The sequence below is a fragment of the Melitaea cinxia genome, chromosome 29 (assembly GCF_905220565.1).
Source record: "Melitaea cinxia chromosome 29, ilMelCinx1.1, whole genome shotgun sequence".
Classification (NCBI taxonomy): domain Eukaryota; kingdom Metazoa; phylum Arthropoda; class Insecta; order Lepidoptera; family Nymphalidae; genus Melitaea; species Melitaea cinxia.
In genome coordinates, this window is record NC_059422.1 from 8,853,118 (window position 1) to 8,872,937 (window position 19,820).

A 19,820-nucleotide genomic window follows, 5' to 3' on the forward strand; every position below is an offset into this window, starting at 1 on the left:
ATTTGCCGCCCCATAAATTTAGGGGAAATGGAAAAAGTAGCGTATTAGGGATTTTTTAGGTCGCCCATATCTATTGATGTAAAAATCGATTAATATTTTACATCTCTAGTATGGAGGCTAGTATGGGCCACTTGGGCCATGGTCCTTTCGGCCCTAAGGTAAATGCGCACATAATTAATGTTGACATTCACAGGACTATTTCGGTTTAATTGAATTATATTTTTCATGTCTTCAAGTAGGTCGAAATGAGAAAAGTTTTTGATAGTGTTAATTTGACTGACTGTTGCTCTAGCGGTCGTGGTGTCAATTCCATTAACAAATATTTGTAAGGTCATACAGATATTTGACGTGGTCTGAGCGTTTGTGATTGCGTTGTGTCCGGACCCACGAAACGGCATTTTCATTCTACTGGGGGTTATTTTTCATGTGAAGTGTTTTTTTCATTATTTTTTCCTAACCCTGCGCATCGGTTTCATGCTTGGGTCTTGACGTGTTTTATAAATATAGTGTATTGAGTCAGTCGATATTTTTATAAAAACAAATTTACAATAACAATGAGTTCATTAAGAACGCAAAAGCTTTACAATGAATTTTATCAAAAACATATTTACTTCATTTTTCTATACTAATATAGTAAAAAATAAAGATTTGTTTGTTTATTGTGAACGAATCCTAAAACTACTGAACAGATTTTTGTTATTCTTTCACAACCAGAAGTGGTGTAGAGACGATGATTAAGATAGGTTTTTTATAAACCAGGTTGGCAAGCAAGCGTACGGCTCACCTGATGGTAAGCGATTACCGTAGCTTATAGACGTCTGCACAACCAGAAGCATCGCAAGCGCGTTACCGACCCTATCCCCAATCCCCCCAGCAGCTCTGGTCACCTTAATCACCAACAGGAACACAACACTGCTTGAAAGCAGTATTATTTAGCTGTTATCTTCTGTAAGGTGAGGTACTACCCTACTCGGGCTGCTCCTCAACCACCCGCTTCCCTCCGCTACCTCAGGTAAATATAGGTTCCGACGAGGTGAGGTGGCGAATGCTAGCGCGACCCCATCTTGCCCCACCCAGGCAGACGATTGTTCACACGTAGTGGTTTTTTGACTCAACAGGAGTCTGACATAACCCTCTGACGCCCCCACGCCGGAGGGTATCTATGAGGGTCATTCCCCACGTTAAAAAAAGTAACTATAGGTTAAAATTAAAATATAAATATAGGTAAAAGTAATCCCACAACTTATTGATTTTCATCAGTAGCTATAAATATAAATTCAAGTAAAACCTTATGGCATGCTTATAATGAAAATGTAGGAAAAATACAGTAAATTACGTGTTTAAGTAAATTAAATAATGGAAATACTTGAGTTCCAGCTGCGCAAATAATAATTAATTCTCTTTATATTAAATTTAATGTTGAATGAACATTGTTTGTTCGCGGCCAGTAGTGTGGTCGTCGTCACAATGATCGCCAAGGTACTGCTCGTCGCTCTGACGGTCACAGCTTGTGTTGCTGGTAAGTGTGAAAAATCTATCCAGATAAAAATTAATAGATAAAATAAAATCTTTATTCATTCGATATTGGATTTCAATTTGACGCTTTCTTAATTTTACTCGGCACATCATCATCATCTCCCTGTCCTTATCCCACTTATGTAGGGTCGGCACAAGATGTTTTCCTCTTCCACTCCTCTCTATTATTCGTCGCTTCAGCGCTTACTCCTTTCTTTCTCATATCCTCACTCACACAATCCATCCATCGCTTTTTCGGTCTGCCGATCGCTCTCCGTCCTTCGACGTTCATCCGACGACTCTGTCACGGGTGTTACTTTCAAACTTCCCCTTATATACTCATTTTTAATCTGATCTTTCCTCCCATTCATCTCAGCTGCATGCATTCTTCTTTCATCCGTCACTTTCGCTGTCCAAAATTCTGATTCTTCTCTTAAGTTTAAGGGGCGTTCATGGATCACAACCTATTCCAGAGACCTGTCACCATTTCATCCATCCCGCATTTATTCTATTTTTCACGTCACGGTCTATATTGCCGTCATTTTGGATTAATGTACTCGGCACATATGGTTCGTAATTCGTATTTAAAGAAAAACCTATTACGCAACCTACATTTAATTTAAATTAAATAAACTTTATTTTATATAAAGATATAAATTTCTTAAGAATGATTTTTCAATAACAACACGTTGTCACAACAAGAAATGTTCAGTCTATCAGTATACTTTTCCTTTTGACCATGTCATGCTTCTTTCTGTGCACATTTATACTCGTACTTAATACAATAAGCAACGCAAACGAGTTCGCAGGTATCATCTAGTTACTACACCAAATCTATTATTGAAAAAATATATATATATATATATATCTATATATATATATATATATATATATATATATATATATATCCATCGTATTTATCACACAAATAATAATGCAATAATGCAATTTTTTAAGCAAAAAATACTTGCAAGTAATCAGTAACTATTTCTTTTATTTTACAACTATCAGTACCGTCCAACATCGTCCGCCCGTGCAACGTCAAGGACAACAAATGTGTCCGCGATAACTTGGCGCCTAACTCGCATTGCAACCCCAAGGTGCGCGGGTTCGTTCCCAGCCAGTACACTATCAATCAGTTCAAATTCCACGCGCCCTACTTCAACGCCACCTACATCGATAACAACCTCATCATCAAAAATCATAACAACTGCTTCGTTTCAGAGTTTTTGTAAGTATAGTAATGATATGCTGCGAATTTTATGTCCTAAAGTTGATGAATAAAATCAAATTTCATAAAATTGAACGTTCACTTTAATTACAATAACTTATAATTCATGGCACTTGTGACAATAGCAAACTGTATTATAATCACGACGCTGCTTCTCCGATCTCCTGACATCAACTAAACTTAAAATGATAGGAACTCTCGTAATCTGCTCAAAAATATTTTATAACCATTACAGCAAAACACTAACTAAGGGATAACACAGTTCCACTACCACCTTGGAACTTAAAAAGCCGACCGATGGCGGGATAACCATCCAACTGCTGGCTTTGAAATACACAGGCCGAAGACGAGCAGCAGCGTCTACGGTGCGACAAAGCCAGCCTGCGGTCACCAACCCGCCTGCCCAGCGTGGTGACTATTTTTGGCTCGAACTTGTGAAGGCTTATGCCCAGTAGTGGACTGCGATAGGCTGATGTAATAATGATGTGCCAGCAAAACACTAAAAAAAAACCAAAAATGTGATCCCCAGGTACTCTTTGTCAAGGTGAACTGTTATTACGAATGCATTATGCATACTTTTTCTGTACATGTGTTTATCACCTAACTTTTCTAAGACGGCTGGACCAATTTGCTTGAAATTTTTTGTTTTGTCTTCAAATTTGATTTGCTGATGAGAACATTACATAACACAAAAAGTAAATTATAAGTTCGGGTACATGGGTAAACAAAGCACAGCCACCACGGAGGCGTTCAATACTTGCACCTGTAAGGCAAGTAAGTGTATAAAGCGATGTAAGTAAAATTTCAGCTTCAACCTAGCCTCTGACGCGGGCGTCCTCTCACTCGACTGCCCCTTGCTCGACTTCTCATCTACGCGTACACTCGTGCAACACTCCTCGTACCATGAGGACACGACGTACAGCTTCAACTACCAGGGACTATACCGTGAGTATGATGCAAAACAATGCACATCTTACATATATATACGGATAGGCGCTCATCTTATATTATCTTACTCTGGAAGTATATTCACGTACTAGTAGCTACAGGGGCGGATTCGCCGTTGTGGGCACGGTGGGCATGCTCACAACCTTCAGCATCTGAATTCCTTTGGGGTTTCCCCATTACTTTCCATGGACTCGATTATTGGAATTATAGAGTGACTGACGTAAATAGAAGTTCAGCAGAAATATATTCCAGATATTTCCATCGATTATTTTATGAAATTGCGGAAAGACAAAAAAAAAACAGGTCAGCCGAAATGTTTAATTCCTTTTTTCCTTAATTCATAGAGTGGCAAATCAAACAACCCTAAATCAGGTCCGACTTCCTCCTACGATTATTTCCGTATCTAAGATGCGAGGCAACAAGGAAAGAATTAAATTCAAAAGTTGTTTATCAGTCATGATTGCTCATGAGCGAGTTCGTACTCCGACTAGCACTCCGCCGATTTTTGGGTGGCTGCGACCACAATCTTTACGAGTGCTGTATCCGCCCCTGAGTCATATTTCGCATTTTCCAGTCCATGTGTTTCTGTGCATTTCCAGCTATCTATGTACAAAGTTTGATTACGATCATTTTAGTCGTTTTTTCGCGAAAGAGTATAATAATTATCCATCAATTTGTTCACACAGATGAACATTTGTGTTTATAATATATGCAGTAGTAGAATCAAACTAACAACACTATTGTTCACCTTTGTTATAATGATAATAATGTCCTAGCCCTGATCCGACTGACTGTGAACTTCCCTCACGCCAACAAGCTGGACCTGTGCTCCTCCACCACCTTCGCTGACGTCACCGCGCTGCCCATATTCAACGTCAACCCCAATGGTAATGTTGCACTTCTTTAAGGGCTCTGCATCCCTTACTTTAATTTCAAAATGCGTATTTTTAATTTAAGCTTACCCCGAGCGGGAATCGAACCCGCAACCGTGGGTGTTTAGGCCACTACAGGCACCACTACAACAGAGCAGTTTTTACTTTAAGATTATAAAAACAATATTTTACCATTTCTTCATTTGGGTTGTCTCGAAGAAATGGCTATATAGCCATAATCTTAAAACTATGTGTAAAATAAATAAATAAATATTTTTTATACTTTATTGTACACCACAACTACATTTTAAACAATAAACACATTAAAAAAACATTTACAGACTGTGAAGTACAATGGGCGGACTTATCGCTATTTAGGCATTTCTTCCAGACAATCCAACACACGAGACACATTATTTAGTATAAAAAGAGGATTTTCATTTTAGAAGTGTGGGTAGTTTCTGTCCGAGTCATCTTAGAAGAATATGTCCTCCGAACTGTAGTATAATATACCTTAGAAGCTATTAAGAAGAATTAATTTAAATTTTCATAATTAAACTTGTCTGAAAAAAGTAATTTGAGGGAATTTGTTTATAATTAAACATCTTTTCAGATCAAAAAACAGCAAACTTTTTGTCTACGGACCTCACTCTGATGAACATCTACGAGCGGGAGGCGTTCTTCTACCGCGCCAATCAACTCGCGCGCTTCTTCATCAACTCAGTCATATGTGACTTTGGATGTAACTACTAGAAGCTACTAACATATATTCTAAAGATTTATGTTAATAATATTAATTCTTTGATGTTTTTTTTATAACCAAAATTGTTTATTCGGATTTATAATTTAATTTTTTTTATTCGATATTTACAAATTTTGTAGTGCTTTATTCAAATAAAAATTGTTTCAATGTAAGTTATATTTCTGAAATCCTAAAACAACTTCACGAATCACGTCTTAATAAACACTTCACATTTTAGAAATATCCGTTTTAAATATGCGTATTTGTCATTCTAATATAACTGAGGTAGGGCACAGCAGGAATTTCCTGCTCAAAATATGGAGCAGCCCGACTGGGGTAGCACCTCGACCTTACAGAAGATTACCTCACAAGATCACAGCAAAATAATACTGTTTTCAAGCAGTATTGTGTTCCTGTTGGTGAGTAAGGTGACCAGAGCTCCTGGGGGGATTGGGGATAGGGTCGGCAACGCGCTTGCGATGCTTCTGGTGTTGCAGGCGTCTATAAGCTACGGTAATCACTTACCGTCAGGTGAGCCGTACGCTTGTTTGCCGACCTAGTGATATAAAAAAAAAATATTGAAGTTAACACATCTTTTCATCATGGTGTGTGATTACGGTAGTAAGTAATATATAACGTGTTTATTTACAGAGAGTCTACGAGATCTCTTATGCTCTTCGGTATGAGAATTTGGTCTGCATTTGTCCATGTTTTGAGATTTTTTCCATAGGGAAGACTAGTATTGTTCGAAACATGAGTATGTTCGTTCTTTAAAGCTGTTATCGAAGGAAACGCGTTGTTCGCTTTTCCTGAACCGATTATATTAATAACTAGCTGTCCCCGCGACTTTGTCGGCATAAAATTTATATAAAAATTATTTTTCAGTTCGTTACAGCTCAGTTACAAAATAAAAAAAAATCTAAAACAAAAGTAGCCTAAGTTATTCCTTATTACATCAGCTATCTGCCAGTGAACGTCCCGTCAAAATCGGTCCAGCCGTTTCCGAGATCAGCCGGAACAAACAGACAGACAGACAGACAGACGAAATTGTAAAAAATGTTATTTTTGTAAATTTACCATATGCATTTAGTAAAAAGTGGTTATTTTAATATTACAAACAGACACTTCAATTTTATTTAAGTATTTGTATAGATGCCTATTTATAGAAGTTTATGGGCTGTAAAACATCAACTTCGGGGTAAAAACAGGTCGTTTAGTTGCGGACCAATACCTACATAGTACCTACATTATATTTTTAATATTTACTTATTTAATTATTTGATTAAGACTACCAACTTAACAGTTATTTTCTTAAAATGTAGCTAGGTTATATGCAAACACGTCTATTGACTCGTTTTGAGCTGTCAATTCAGTACCTAACAGTAAATATATACAATGAAGCTATAAGGATTCTGCGATTTAAGATACATAATAAGTACAGTTCCAGGTATTCATTATATCATTACTTTATATGTCTAGCCTGACTCCAATACATACTTATATGTCTTTCTGAAGACTGAGAAAATACATTTTTCTATACATTCAAATATTTTCTTATAAATTAATTATCTAGATTAAACTAAAAATAGACCTGTTACTTACAAAAATCATAATACAATGTCAGTTCTACTGTCGTTGTGTTTGCTGGCAAACGAAAAAAAAAAACAGATTTCAATTACATCGAGAAGTAATACAACGTAAGTAGACGAAAAAAATTAACAAATGTTCTAGTCATCACTACGATTTTCGAGGGTTGTCCTCGATTTCTCTGAGATTCCGTCAAAAAAGAATTGTCAAAACAGTTCACGACGAAGTTATCCTCGAACATATATTAAATATATATATAGAATATACTTTATTGCACACCACTCAGAAGAGATTTACATAAAACTCTTATACTATATATATATACACGGTCGAATTGAGTAGCCTCTTACTTTTTGGAAGTCGGTTAAAAAACTAAAGGTAAGTAAATTTATTAACAAACGTAATAAAGTTTAACATCCATCTACGTATAATATAGTAACTAAGTATAATAATAAACTAAGCAAGGCAAAACTTGGAACTTAAGAAGCCGACTGATGGCGGGATAACCATCCAACTGCTGGCTTTGAAATACACAGGCCGAAGACGGGCAGCAGCGTCTTCGGTGCGACAAAGCCAGCCCTGCGGTCACCAACCCGCCTGCCCAGCGTGGTGACTATGGGCAAAACACATGAGTTTACGTTATATTTGGCGTAAACTTGTGGAGGCCTATGTCCAGCAGTGGCCTGTATAGGCTGTAATGATAATGATGAAGCAAGGCAACTTCATCTAAACAAAACCTATTAAACATTTCATAAACGAAAACAAATCGTAATATTCTGTTTTCTATTTTCAAAACCCGATATTTAAACCGAAACGCCTAAAAATAATTCTCACTTTTTCAACTAATATTTGTAATACAGTAGCCGTCTTCAATTAAAATTTCAACCCATCAAATATTGGAGATGGCTATCATAATCTATGCGGGTTTCGCGCGTGTTCGCTGAAAACTAAAAACAGAATTTCATAAAAAAGTTATAAATGCATTCGAATTATTCATGAGACCTGACCCGAGATCAACAATGTCTGACGCTAATGAAAACAAGTTTCGTTTGAGCTGGCTTAAATATGTGAATACGAAATTTACTAACTAATCTCATCGAACCGGAGGGAAACGGTAAAAATTAGAACCGAGCGAACGTGAAAAACAACTATTGTTTAAAATATATAACAATTTTAATATTATTGTTTTAAAAAAACTAGTTGAAAATAATAGGGCAGCCATTAAGCCAACGTACCTCACTACTGTTGTTGCACATGTTGTTGTAAGACCGTAATCGTAACTCATAGTAGAGAATGTATTCCGAACAGCAATGCAGCAGTGTTTGGGATAAGCTCCGACACTTCGAGACACACGGAGACATATTCCTATTGCCCAGCAGTGGGATGTTACAGGCTGAACCAATTAATCAATTTTATTCAATTAGTGTTATAAATGAAACAAGGTGTAATCTTTCCATAATTTTATTTATAAAAGACATCACAACTCGGAACACTATGCGTTGAGAGACTCTGTTTAAGGCAAAGCTATTTCATAACGAATATTTGCAACTTTGAACCCACTGTGGAATATTTTTTAAAGATACATAATTAGACACATCTTATAATGAGAAAATGGCAACAGAAGTTTTTGAAACATAAACAGCATACTGGCCAGTGAGTTTGACACTTGAACTTGACATGTGCTATTTAAACGTCAAATGTCAACAGTAGAATGTATAGTTGTCACTGATCAGTACCCTTTTACATTCTGAAATATATTATTTACAATCTGCTATATATCATCTGTTAGAAATATAGTATGTAAGGCAGAGCACAGCCCTCGCTATTGTTACATCCGATCATATTGTATTAGAATTAGGATACATTTGTGTGTGTAATACCTACTTACTGGACTGTCACAGACACGCCCAGTGAGTTAATTTTAACTTCAAAGTAGACCTGGTATACACAATAATTTTAGACTTCTAATATACATTTTTAATACATAAAAGTTACTTAAAATTTACTTTTGAAAATTTGGCCATCAGAGTAGGATAATTTTAAACCAAATTATCTTTAATATTACAAAACTTACTGTTCGTGTATGGGTCACAATACAAACTAACTTCTTGATAGATTCTTACCGATACGTATAATGGGAAATAAATCAATATATATAAAAAAAAAAAAACAAATATATACTTCATTAAAATTTTCTTCCGTTCATATGTACATATAAATTTCATAACAAGCAAATGAGATTCCAAATTAAGAGATTACAAATTCATAGTCAAAAATATTTCACAAAATAATTAATAAATTATATTACATGTTAAAGCTTATCAAATTTTTATTTTAATAATGATGTTTTAAAAAAAGACGAAAGTATTACATTAAAAAAGAATATTAAATTTCAAACGATTCTTGGAGTTTATGATTCTATGAATTCTCTGCCTGTTCAAGTGAAATTTTAACAAACTACTGTAACAGTCTATAAAAGTCCCAAGAGCTCAGAAAAGTCCCCTCCTGTAAAGTACAAGGACTGAAGACTAACCCGGTTAAAAGCTTCTCATCTTTATTAGTAGAGTTGAAAGGGCCTAAGTTGACTAACACTATCTCCATACTATTAGCACTTAAACATAGTATTTTAGTTGACAAGGTACAATGAATATAACAACTAAGAATTGGAAATAACAGAGTGTATGGAAGGCGTAAGTCTTGAGACTAAATAAAGGTTTTAATGTAATTTGTGTTTAAAAATGCTCAAGGAAACACAAATCTAGAACTGTTGGACTATTGGAGCTTGTTCGAAGCTCCTTTCCCAGATAACGGGACTTTTACAGACTATTCTAATACTATTTCAAGTATCTATTAAAAATCACAGACAGATTGACAATGATCTTCACGCGGGTTGCATTAAATCAAATCATTATACATAAATCTATATTCGATGAATAATTAAAACTCCAAGACGACAGGCAGTTTCATCTGCGGATTGTTCGATTTATCTAAAAATGTGTCGGGAACACGCATTTTATATATAGGTACATATTATCTATAAAATAATAATATATACTGATAAAAATACTAAATTATATGATATTAAACATTTTGCTATAACTACTATCATAATGACGGTACAATTTACATACTTCAGTGATACACTTGTTCAAACATCTTAAAACTTGTTCGTTTTCAATGTATTATGACACTAATAATGATATTATATTTACAATAACATAATTCTAATATTACTTGAAATTAAGTTACTTTCAAACTGACGCGTCTTATACACCAGCAGTCATCACCTTATGTAACTAATTACGGAAGATTTGAGGGAGTGGGGACATTATACACAATTTTAAAACTTTTTTTTTTATAAATATTGTAATGTTGAAATTAAATTTCAATAGAAACTAGAGAGATTGCTTTAAAATTTTATAACTGAAAATTACAACTTAATAAGATTCTTTTTTTACTTTTTGATTCTATGATTAAGGACTGATCTATTGAAAATTGTTAGGATAGGCTAGCACGTGATGGGGTGCTCGTCGGTGACCTCCTCGTGGTGCACCCAGGTCAATGGGGCGCATCAACACTTGGCATCGCGAGTTCAAGGGCTATTCTCTGCCTGTTTGGCTCAAGCCTTAAATCCCACAGCGGTGAAAGAAAGGCAGGCTAGTCCTCTTCGAGCGCGTTGTGGCCGCGCGTCTGGTGGCGCACCTCGGGCATAGGGGACCCGACCTCTGGGACTTGCAGTTCGGCTTCCACAGTGGCCGCTCTACTGTGGGTGCCATCCTGTGGTTCCAAGCCCAGATGCAGGACGCGGTGGCCCAGAGCGACGTCGTCGTGGCGGTGTCTCTTGACATCGTCAACGCCTTCAACACGTTGCCCTAGAGCTGCATCAGGAAGGCGCTCCGCTACCACGGAGTGCCGACCTACCTTCGTCGTGTGGTCGGTGCCTAACTCTCCGACAGGTGGGTAGTCTTCCGCGGAAGGGACGGGATGGTGAGGAGGGAGGTTGTATGCGGTGTTCCGCAGGGGTCGGTACTCGGTCTACTCATGTGGAACCTAGGGTATGATTGGGTCCTGCGTGGTTCATTGCTGCGGGGCGTCAGCGTCGTGTGCTACGCCAACGACACGCTAGTGCTGGCTTGTCGACCGACGTATCGGGAGGCGGCAGTGCTGGCAACCGCTGGCGTCGCGCAGGTCGTGGCAAGAATCCGACGTCTCAGCTTTACCGTCGCGCTGGATAAGGCGGAGGGCATCGTCTTCCACGGCCCGAGGAGGACGCCTCCTCACGACGCCCATCTCATCGTGGGTGGAAGCCGGGATACCTGGTGCTCGATGGCCGATGGAAGTTTAGGGCGCATTTCACGCAGTAGGTCCCGCGCTTACTCAAGGTCGGAGCATCGCTCTCTTGGCTTTTGCCAAACGTTGGTGGTCCCGAGGTGAGCTGTCGCCGGCTCTACACCGACTTCGTGAGGGAGGGCGATGGCGATGTACGGTGCCCTCATATTGGCAGTCGCCCTCGACAGCGAGAAAGTCGCCCTGCTGCGGAGAGCGCAGAGGGTGATGGCGGTCAGAGTCGTACGAGGGTACCGTACCATCTCGGGGGATGCAGCGTGCGTACTGCCCTGACACCTGGACGCAGCGTTGCGGCGGCGTCTCTCTGGCGTCGTCATACCGGCGGCGTCGGGGTTTGGCGTCCGGGGTCCTCAGTCCAGCATCACGATTGGAACACCACCTCAGGCGAGAGCGGGATGCCGCGATCGCGAAATCGTTGGAGAGGCGTCTGAGTGCGGAGCATCAGACGATCGAAGCGATTCGGCCAGTCCTCCGGCAGTGGTTGGACAGATGACATGGCATCCTAACCTTCCGCGTCACGCAGGTCCTCTCGGGGCACGGTTGCTTCGGGGGGTACCTGTGTCGGGTCGCCGGGAGGGAGCCCTCGCCTCGTTGTCACCACTGCCAGGACTGCTCCGACGAGTCGGCGCAACATGCGCTGGAAGAGTGTCCGGCAGGGGAGGTGGAGCGCAAGGCGCTCAAAGGTGTAGTAGGACCGGACCTGTCACAGCAGGCCGTGATCTCATCCATGACCGGCAGTGAGAGGTGCTGGGATGCCGTCCTCGCCTTCTGCGAGCGGGTGATAGCGCATAAGGAGGCAGCGGAGCGGGTGAGGGAGGTCACTACCGACCTCCCTCTCCGCAACAAAAGGACCGGGCGTCGGATTCCCCCTTAAACGCCAGGCAGAGGGAAATCGACTTGGGGAAGTCGGCTGTCCACCAAATCTGTCGGGTAGGCGCGTGCGGTGTCCGCCACGCGTCACCCAAATGGTAAGAGCCTGATGAGGCACGTCGCCGGGGTTTGCAGAAGAGTCTGGATTCCAGCGACCCCGGCACAGGCGACGAAGGTGGACACCGTGTGGTTTTAGTGGGTAGACTGCCAGTGAGCCGGCAGGAGTCCCACATAACCCGGTCGCTTCCCCAGCGGCCTGTGTAACGCATTATCACACGTTAAAAAAAAAGAAAAGCCTAACACGTAATGTGTCCTCAAATGGTAAACAATTTAACAATGTTGAACAATCAAAAAACGCTATCGAAGATTATTGGAAAAAATTGGATCAAGATTATGTAAATAACCTATATGAGACGCTGCCGAAATGACTGTCTGCAGTTACAAAAAGTAGGGAACGAACTCATTACTAAAACAAAAAATTAGAAATATTCATCAGTTTTTTAGATTTTTTTTAACCTAAATCTGCTAGCTTTGTCGCGCCGTTCGAGCGACATGACCGTACTCGGAACCTACGGGTAAGTAATAGCTGTTTCTTTCTAATCTTTGCTTGAATGCCTTGTTAACATTCTTTAATCATAGAATCGAAAAGAAAAAACAATCATCTTCATTAAGATATAATGAAAACCGCGTAGTGAGCTATAGTATTGTCGCGTACTGTACGTTTCTTCAACTACCCTCCTAAAAGTAACTGGTATGATTGCAAGTTAAGCTCAGATACTTTTACTAAATAGAAATAAGACTTTTTAAGAATAGGGGAGTAAATAAGAAATACAAGAAATTCCCCCCACTCCCTACCAAAGCACACGATTCCGTCCCAGACACCTACACTAGAATGGCAGATACAAACTATGATATTCAAACTTCAGGTCCCGCTCACAGGTCGACGGAAACTTTGTTTCCTCTGCAATACAGATATAACGACGGACAGACAACGATTCGTATTGTCATCGAGCATAAATTGCCAGTTAACATGAACACTCGTTTGAAATCACTAATATAACACAACACCGTTTTTTTTTAGAGGATTTTTTTTTGCCGATTCTACTGGGTTGAATCTACATTCCCATTCTGTCATAGCTTCGCTTAATTATAATAAATTGATTGAAACAAATAATTACTAATAATTGATACTAACCACGACATACACAATAAAGACAGCCATATATAAATATATAGGTATTAGACACGGGTGGGTCAGAAAGTCAGAATACCTTAGTAAAGAATTAATAGTAAGCAAATAAGTGACAAATAGTGCTTTTGAAGCCTTCTTGTTAAAGAAATTGAATTTGATTTTGGTTATTTGCTTGCTGTGTATTGTCAAGAATAAATGTCACGTTTGATAAGGGGCGATCCATAAATTACGTGAAAAGAATTTCCCGTTTTTTTAACCCTTCGTCACAGATGATTATGATACCCATTACCTAGAGGTACGTCACATAAAACACAATTTTACACATCAATTTCGGACATAATTTTTATTTCCAAATTCGTCAACAAATGGCCCCCAATGTATGTAAATGAATAATAGACGTTAGTTACGTATATGAGCTAGGTAAAATATAATGTAAATACTAATTTAAAAGTATGACAAATGTGTATGTTAAAAAGAGAGCAACAGTATGAGATAGATACATATGTGGGAGAGAGAAAGCAATAGTATGAGAGGTAGGTAGGGCCAGAAAGAGAGGCAGAAATATAATAATAATAATATGGATCCTCAACACTGTTTTTAGGATATTGTGTTATCAGACGGATGTTCAAGTTTACTAGCAATGCAGTTTTTGACGACAAGCCTATATATACATATAACGAATTTATTCAACGCATAAAAAAAATCAATATCAAATCGAAATCAATTCTTCGTATATATTATAACACGACGTCTTGCTCACTTCATAATAATCGAATATAGATAACTAAATGGAATTCATAATTTATAATTCATAAATTTCAATTAAATTCATACAAACACGATAATTAATGTACGTACAACACGTCGCGAATAACAAAATACATCTTCACACTTATAACTAACACATGTACAGACAGACATTGAAAACATATATTGAGTTACAGACAAAATTCATACCGTCATGTTTTTATTTCGTGAATGTGGCTTTTTTATCCTTCTACACACTTTGTGCTGGCAATAACAAACACAAAAAATAAATTCTTCAATTCTGTGCAGTTGTAGAAGTTATTCGCGTACACACGTTGAAGGTATTCACGTTTATTATGACGATTGAAAAGTATAATTTTGATTGTATATAGACTTAATATTTTTAACTCGATATCAACAGCCGCTCTGGTGTAGTGGTGCGAATATCACCCAAAACACCGACGGTTTGCGGGTTCGTTTCCCACTCGGGATGTATATGTGTATTTGTACATACATATATATTTCTTTCCGCTTTGGATATAGACACCTCGCCTTGGAGAGCACGTTTAGCCGTCGGTCCGTTACTCATTACTGCTTCAGCCTGTAATATCCCACTACTGGGCATAGGCCTCTTTCCCCATGTAGGAGAAGGATCAGAGCTTAATTTACCACGCTGCTCCAATGCGGGTTGGCGGATATATTTCCTACTATGAGTCAGATGATGCGGATATGTTCCTACTATGATCTTTAGTCATAGTAGGAACATATCCGCAAACGGAGCATCGTGACACTTCTCCTACATGGAGAAAGAGGTCTGTGCGTCAGTGGGATATTACAGGCTGAATGCGTAATATTTTTAAATATATACATAAAAGTTTTCATTGTCTGTCTGTACGGAAACATCTTACTCTACTGATATCAAACGATCATAAGTCCGAGCCGCCATTTTTTAATGAAAAAATATATTCCAGTCGCATAAAAACTAGTCGAAAAAAAAAATAATTATAAATCTAAAATAAAAATTTAAAGTAAAAACTTAATCGTCGCTAATAGAAACACTAGCTGACCCCTCAGCTTCATTCGTTTTATCGATAGATTGGAAGACGTTTTAGGTGATAAGGTTCAAACCTGTACTAGATCGTTCAATAAGTCCCGAGACTAACCTGGAAATGGCGCATATATTAAAAACTCTTTTGATTTTTAAAAAGTACTGGCTATCAATACAAGAATATGTGTCAAATTTTTAAAAATGGAACAATAAAATTATTGATTTTGAAACATTTAAGTGACGCTACGGTTGTAATTTCGATACAATGGAAAAAAACGAGTTTCGCGTGTTGATAAAACATTGTTTTTTAATGGGAAAAAATACCGTTGAAGCACAGCAATGGCTTATAAAATGTTATGCAGGATCAGCTCCCTCTAAAGCAACCATTTGACGGTTGTATGCCGACTTCAAACGCGGTCGCATGGACACCAATGATGGGGAACGCTCAGGTCGTCCAAATGAAGCAGTGACTCAACAAAATATGTTAATATTTTGTTGAGTCAAGTCCTCAAAATCGTATTGGAAGATCGGAAGGTAAAAGTGCGAGAGATAGCCGAGATAGTGAAGATTTCAGCTGGTAGTGTTTTCACTATTTTACATAAAAATTTGGCCGTGAAAAAGCTTTTTTCTAAGTGGGTGCCGCGTTTGCTTACAACTAATCAAAAGGAATAACGTATCAATGATTCATAGCGATGTTTGGCGCTGATGAATCATAATAAAAAGGATTTTTTACGTCGGTATGTAACAATGGATGAAACCTGGATATACCATTTCACTCCGGAATCCAATCGGCAGGCAGCGGAGTGGAGAGCGGCTGGTGAAAGCCGCCCGAAGCGTCCAAAGACTCAGAAATCGGCCGGTAAGGTTATGGCGTCTATATTTTGGGATGCGCATGGAATACTTTTCATCGACTACCTTGAAAAGGGGCAAAATATAAATAGTGACTATTACATGTGCTTATTGGAGCGATTGAAGTACGAAATTGCGGATAAACGGCCTCATATGAACAAAAATAAAGTGGTGTTTCACCAGGACAACGCGCCTTGTCACAAGTCCGTGAGAACGATGGCCAAAATTAACGAATTGGGCTTCGAATTGCTTCCTCATCCCCCTTATTCGCCAGACTTGGCCCCCAGCGATTACTGGCTGTTTGCAGACCTCAAAAAAATGCTTCAGGGTAAGAAATTTGACTCAAATAGTGAAGTTATCGCAGCAACGGAGGCTTATTTTGAAGCCAAAGACAAATCGTTCTACACACATGGGATAGAAAAGTTAGAAAAGCGTTGGAGGGACTGTATCGCTCTTGGAGGAGACTATGTTGATGAATAAAAATTAATTTTATAAAAAAGACCTTTTTTTAATACTTAGTCTCGGGACTTATTGAACCACGTGTTATCTTTTACAGCCTATAGGCAAATAAACAAGCTAATATAGCTAGATTAACATTTTTTTCAATAATATTTCAAAGGATTAATAATAGCTACGTATGTAAAGAACATACAATACTTATGTGTAAAATAGTCATAAAAGATACTAAGTATGAAAAATATGAGAAAAGCAAAATTAAATCCTTTTTTAAATAGATTCATACAAATAATAAGGTCAACTAGTTTTGAGCAATTTCAGATTTTATTTGTTTATTCTATTAGCGACCATTTTAGAATATCAATATCAAATGTTCATAAAAATATTTCATATAAATTCAAATACAGTCGTTTTAATAGGAAGACGTGTAAAAAATAAAGTCTTTTATAAAAATCACTAAAATTCATTTCAAAATAACTTTCATAATACCACGAAATACGCCTGCATGCACATTTTTCAACATGTTTATGATTATAATAATACACATGTTATTCGATATCATGTAAAAGTTATCGCGTATGCTCTTTAAAATATTATTTATAGTAATATGTATTTAATATAATCATGCAGACGTAAACTTAACAATAACCTTCTTAACCGCCTGTCATTTAAAACCGATCGCTGCTGCTTACAATCAAAACCAGGTAAAATACGTAGAACAACAAAACATGCGCATGTTTCTGATTATATATAAACATGCACAAAATATAAAACAATTGTAGAATAACGCACGATTAAAAACATATTATATATATAATATGTTTTTAATCGTATAACACATTTATATTTGTATATTATTTGTCATAAAGAAAGGAACTTTTTTTTTTTTTTCGTTGTGCCTTATACAAAGTTACCTGGTTCTGTCTGTAAGTATCCTTAGCATTTAATGTCGACGAGTAACCGCAGATATCTGTACAATACGTACTTTCCGCTATGTCGTTCTTTCATCTGAAAGGCGGAGAAAGGACAAAATCAAAAAAATAAAAAATAAAAAAAAAAATCGTTTTTGAACTAAACTTTTAAATATGGCGACTCGAGAACTATACGAGATTATATATATTATATTTCATAAAATATTTGATACATAACACTATATGTACTTATATATAAGTAAGGATTTGTAAGTGCTAGTCTGGAAAACTATATACGCGATGCAAGGCGTTTCTTTAATTACAAAATATATATATATAATTGTTTGAAAATTTTGTCTGTGAATTGAACAGGAATACAGCGGTGTCTACAAATCAGAGTCATTAAACAAACCCACACACACACACACTACAGCCCACTCCTCAGCTGCACACACAACACAGTCCACAGCAGTCGTGTAGTCAAGAGATAGTTCACAACTGAACGTCGACCGCTGCTGTGCACTGGTGTTGTGTGTGTAGCTTAAAGATATTGTCAGCTATGGAGTATATTTGGTTTGATCGAATGCCTCTCATTTGATCCCACCCGTTATACACTACCCACCTGGGAATCAGTATTTATGTAAAATTGAAAAAAAAAACACCATGTATTTTTAAAGAAACGCATCGCAACACACTACACTCTTTTAATATCCCGTCAGTTAACGCGTTTAAAGGCACTCGCAGCTCGTTACCCTTGGCAGGAGTACTATCACACAGCTTACAACTAGTACACACTACAAGCATACCTACAAGATTAACAGGAAACAAGGCCTAACGAAACACACTTGAACTGTACAATAATAACATCATTAAATTTATATAATTATGGCAAAATAATTATTTATATTCTATATGTAGTGATATTATAAATTATTGTATTATAACAGTATTTGAGACGATTTCTTTAATTAGTTTGTAGTTTATAGACCAAGAGCCCGGGAGGCCACACTCTCGTCATTTAATAAAAGTTGAAAATAGCTTTGGTCGATACCGCCATAGAGTACGCCTTTAATACCTGGTGTCTGCCATTGCCACTATGAGTTAACTTCATATTTGACCATTATAATGAAACAACTTTTCTGGACTTGTTTATTAAGTTTTTTATTTGCCCGACCAACCAAGGTCACATGGTCATGGTCAGTCTAAATAAACCACGATAAAATTCGAAAATGTTGTTGACATAACATTGTAATGAGTGAATTCGCGTATTCATATTTGATCGTTGCTTTTAACTTTTGGGAGCACGCGCTGAACAACTTTCAGCTTTTATGAAATGACGAAGATCTGAGCTCGCGGGCTCTTGGACTATTATTTAATAATAATTTATATTTCATTAATGACAACTATTATATAGTTAATCATTAATTCGTTATTTCTTTCTAAGCTCCAAGATATATGTCGGTGTGGCGACTATTATTAATATTTAAAAATATATATAATTATTTATATATGTAGGCCTCTAGTTAACTATTCATAAAGCTATGACTTCGTTTTATATTTTGTTCATTAATTATTTATAAGGCTTTCGGTAACAATGAGATTGTAATGCAAGCTAATTGATACAATATTAATAGTATAATAATTATTAAAGTTTATATTAATAATGATTTGTTACGATTTCTTTGTACTTATTATAATTAAAGAAGTTAGCGATTTTAATAAAGATTTACGTATCATCAGGCTATACTAGGGACCCTTGTTGTTCTACACAACTATCATAATATCACAACAAGAAAATTATAACAACAAATAAAACAACAAAATCACAAACTGTTAACGACAACAAAAGAAACTGTATAAAGTAATTCGTATAAATAATTAAATTATTATTATTATATAATTATAAAATAAATCAGATCTAAGTTTGTTCGAGATCGTTAATATAATTGATCCATATAATAATTACATTTAATAAATGTAAAATTAATGATATTACATCTTACAATTCGGTTCCTTCGAGTGCAGTGGCGTAGCGAGTGGGGGGTAAGGGGAGGGGGGGGCATCATGCCCCGGGCGCTACTCACAAAGGAGCGCCAAATGGTCCGCAAAAAAAACTAGCCATATTATATGGTTTTCAAATGGGGGGGGAGGGCTAAAAAGTTATTGTGCCCCGAGCGCGAGTTAAGCTCGCTACGTCACTGTTCGAGTGTTCCAGAGCAGTGGTTCTTGACCACATTTAATATATATTGGAGTAAAATCTGGAGTACTGGAGACTTAATAAATACCAAAATAATAACGCACAATTCTTTTAAGCGTATCTTGCGGTATCTTTTGAAAGTTCATTAAATACACTGCACCTCGCTTGTGGTAGGCCTCTGGTTAAGAACCACTGTTCTAGACTATCCACCTTGTCCCTTTCGCACGTTATATACAGTCTGACACATACAAGTATAACTTAATTTATAACTAGAGCTTTGGTCAAGCTTTAGAGCGCTTAGTTAAGTT

At 37.4% G+C, this 19,820-nt stretch overlaps 1 protein-coding gene across 1 annotated transcript; it reads left to right on the forward strand.

Moving 5' to 3' along the window:
- Positions 1–1,467: 1,467 nt before the first annotated feature.
- On the forward strand, positions 1,468–6,630 carry LOC123667808 (fibrohexamerin-like). Its single transcript, XM_045601646.1, has 6 exons — positions 1,468–1,519; positions 2,527–2,746; positions 3,555–3,691; positions 4,471–4,581; positions 5,180–5,308; positions 6,596–6,630. Exons 1-6 carry the CDS (start codon positions 1,468–1,470, stop codon positions 6,628–6,630), a joined length of 684 nt encoding a protein of 227 aa, XP_045457602.1.
- The last annotated feature ends 13,190 nt before the right edge of the window (positions 6,631–19,820 follow it).

Bases quoted from the DNA above. Each gene is read 5' to 3' on its own strand.
- LOC123667808 (XM_045601646.1), top strand. From the start codon at position 1,468: ATGATCGCCAAGGTACTGCTCGTCGCTCTGACGGTCACAGCTTGTGTT. The intron at 2,747-3,554 runs GTAAGTATAGTA...GTAAAATTTCAG, and splicing joins TGCTTCGTTTCAGAGTTTTT to CTTCAACCTAGCCTCTGACG. The intron at 5,309-6,595 runs GTAACTACTAGA...TATTTGATTAAG, and splicing joins AGTCATATGTGACTTTGGAT to ACTACCAACTTAACAGTTAT.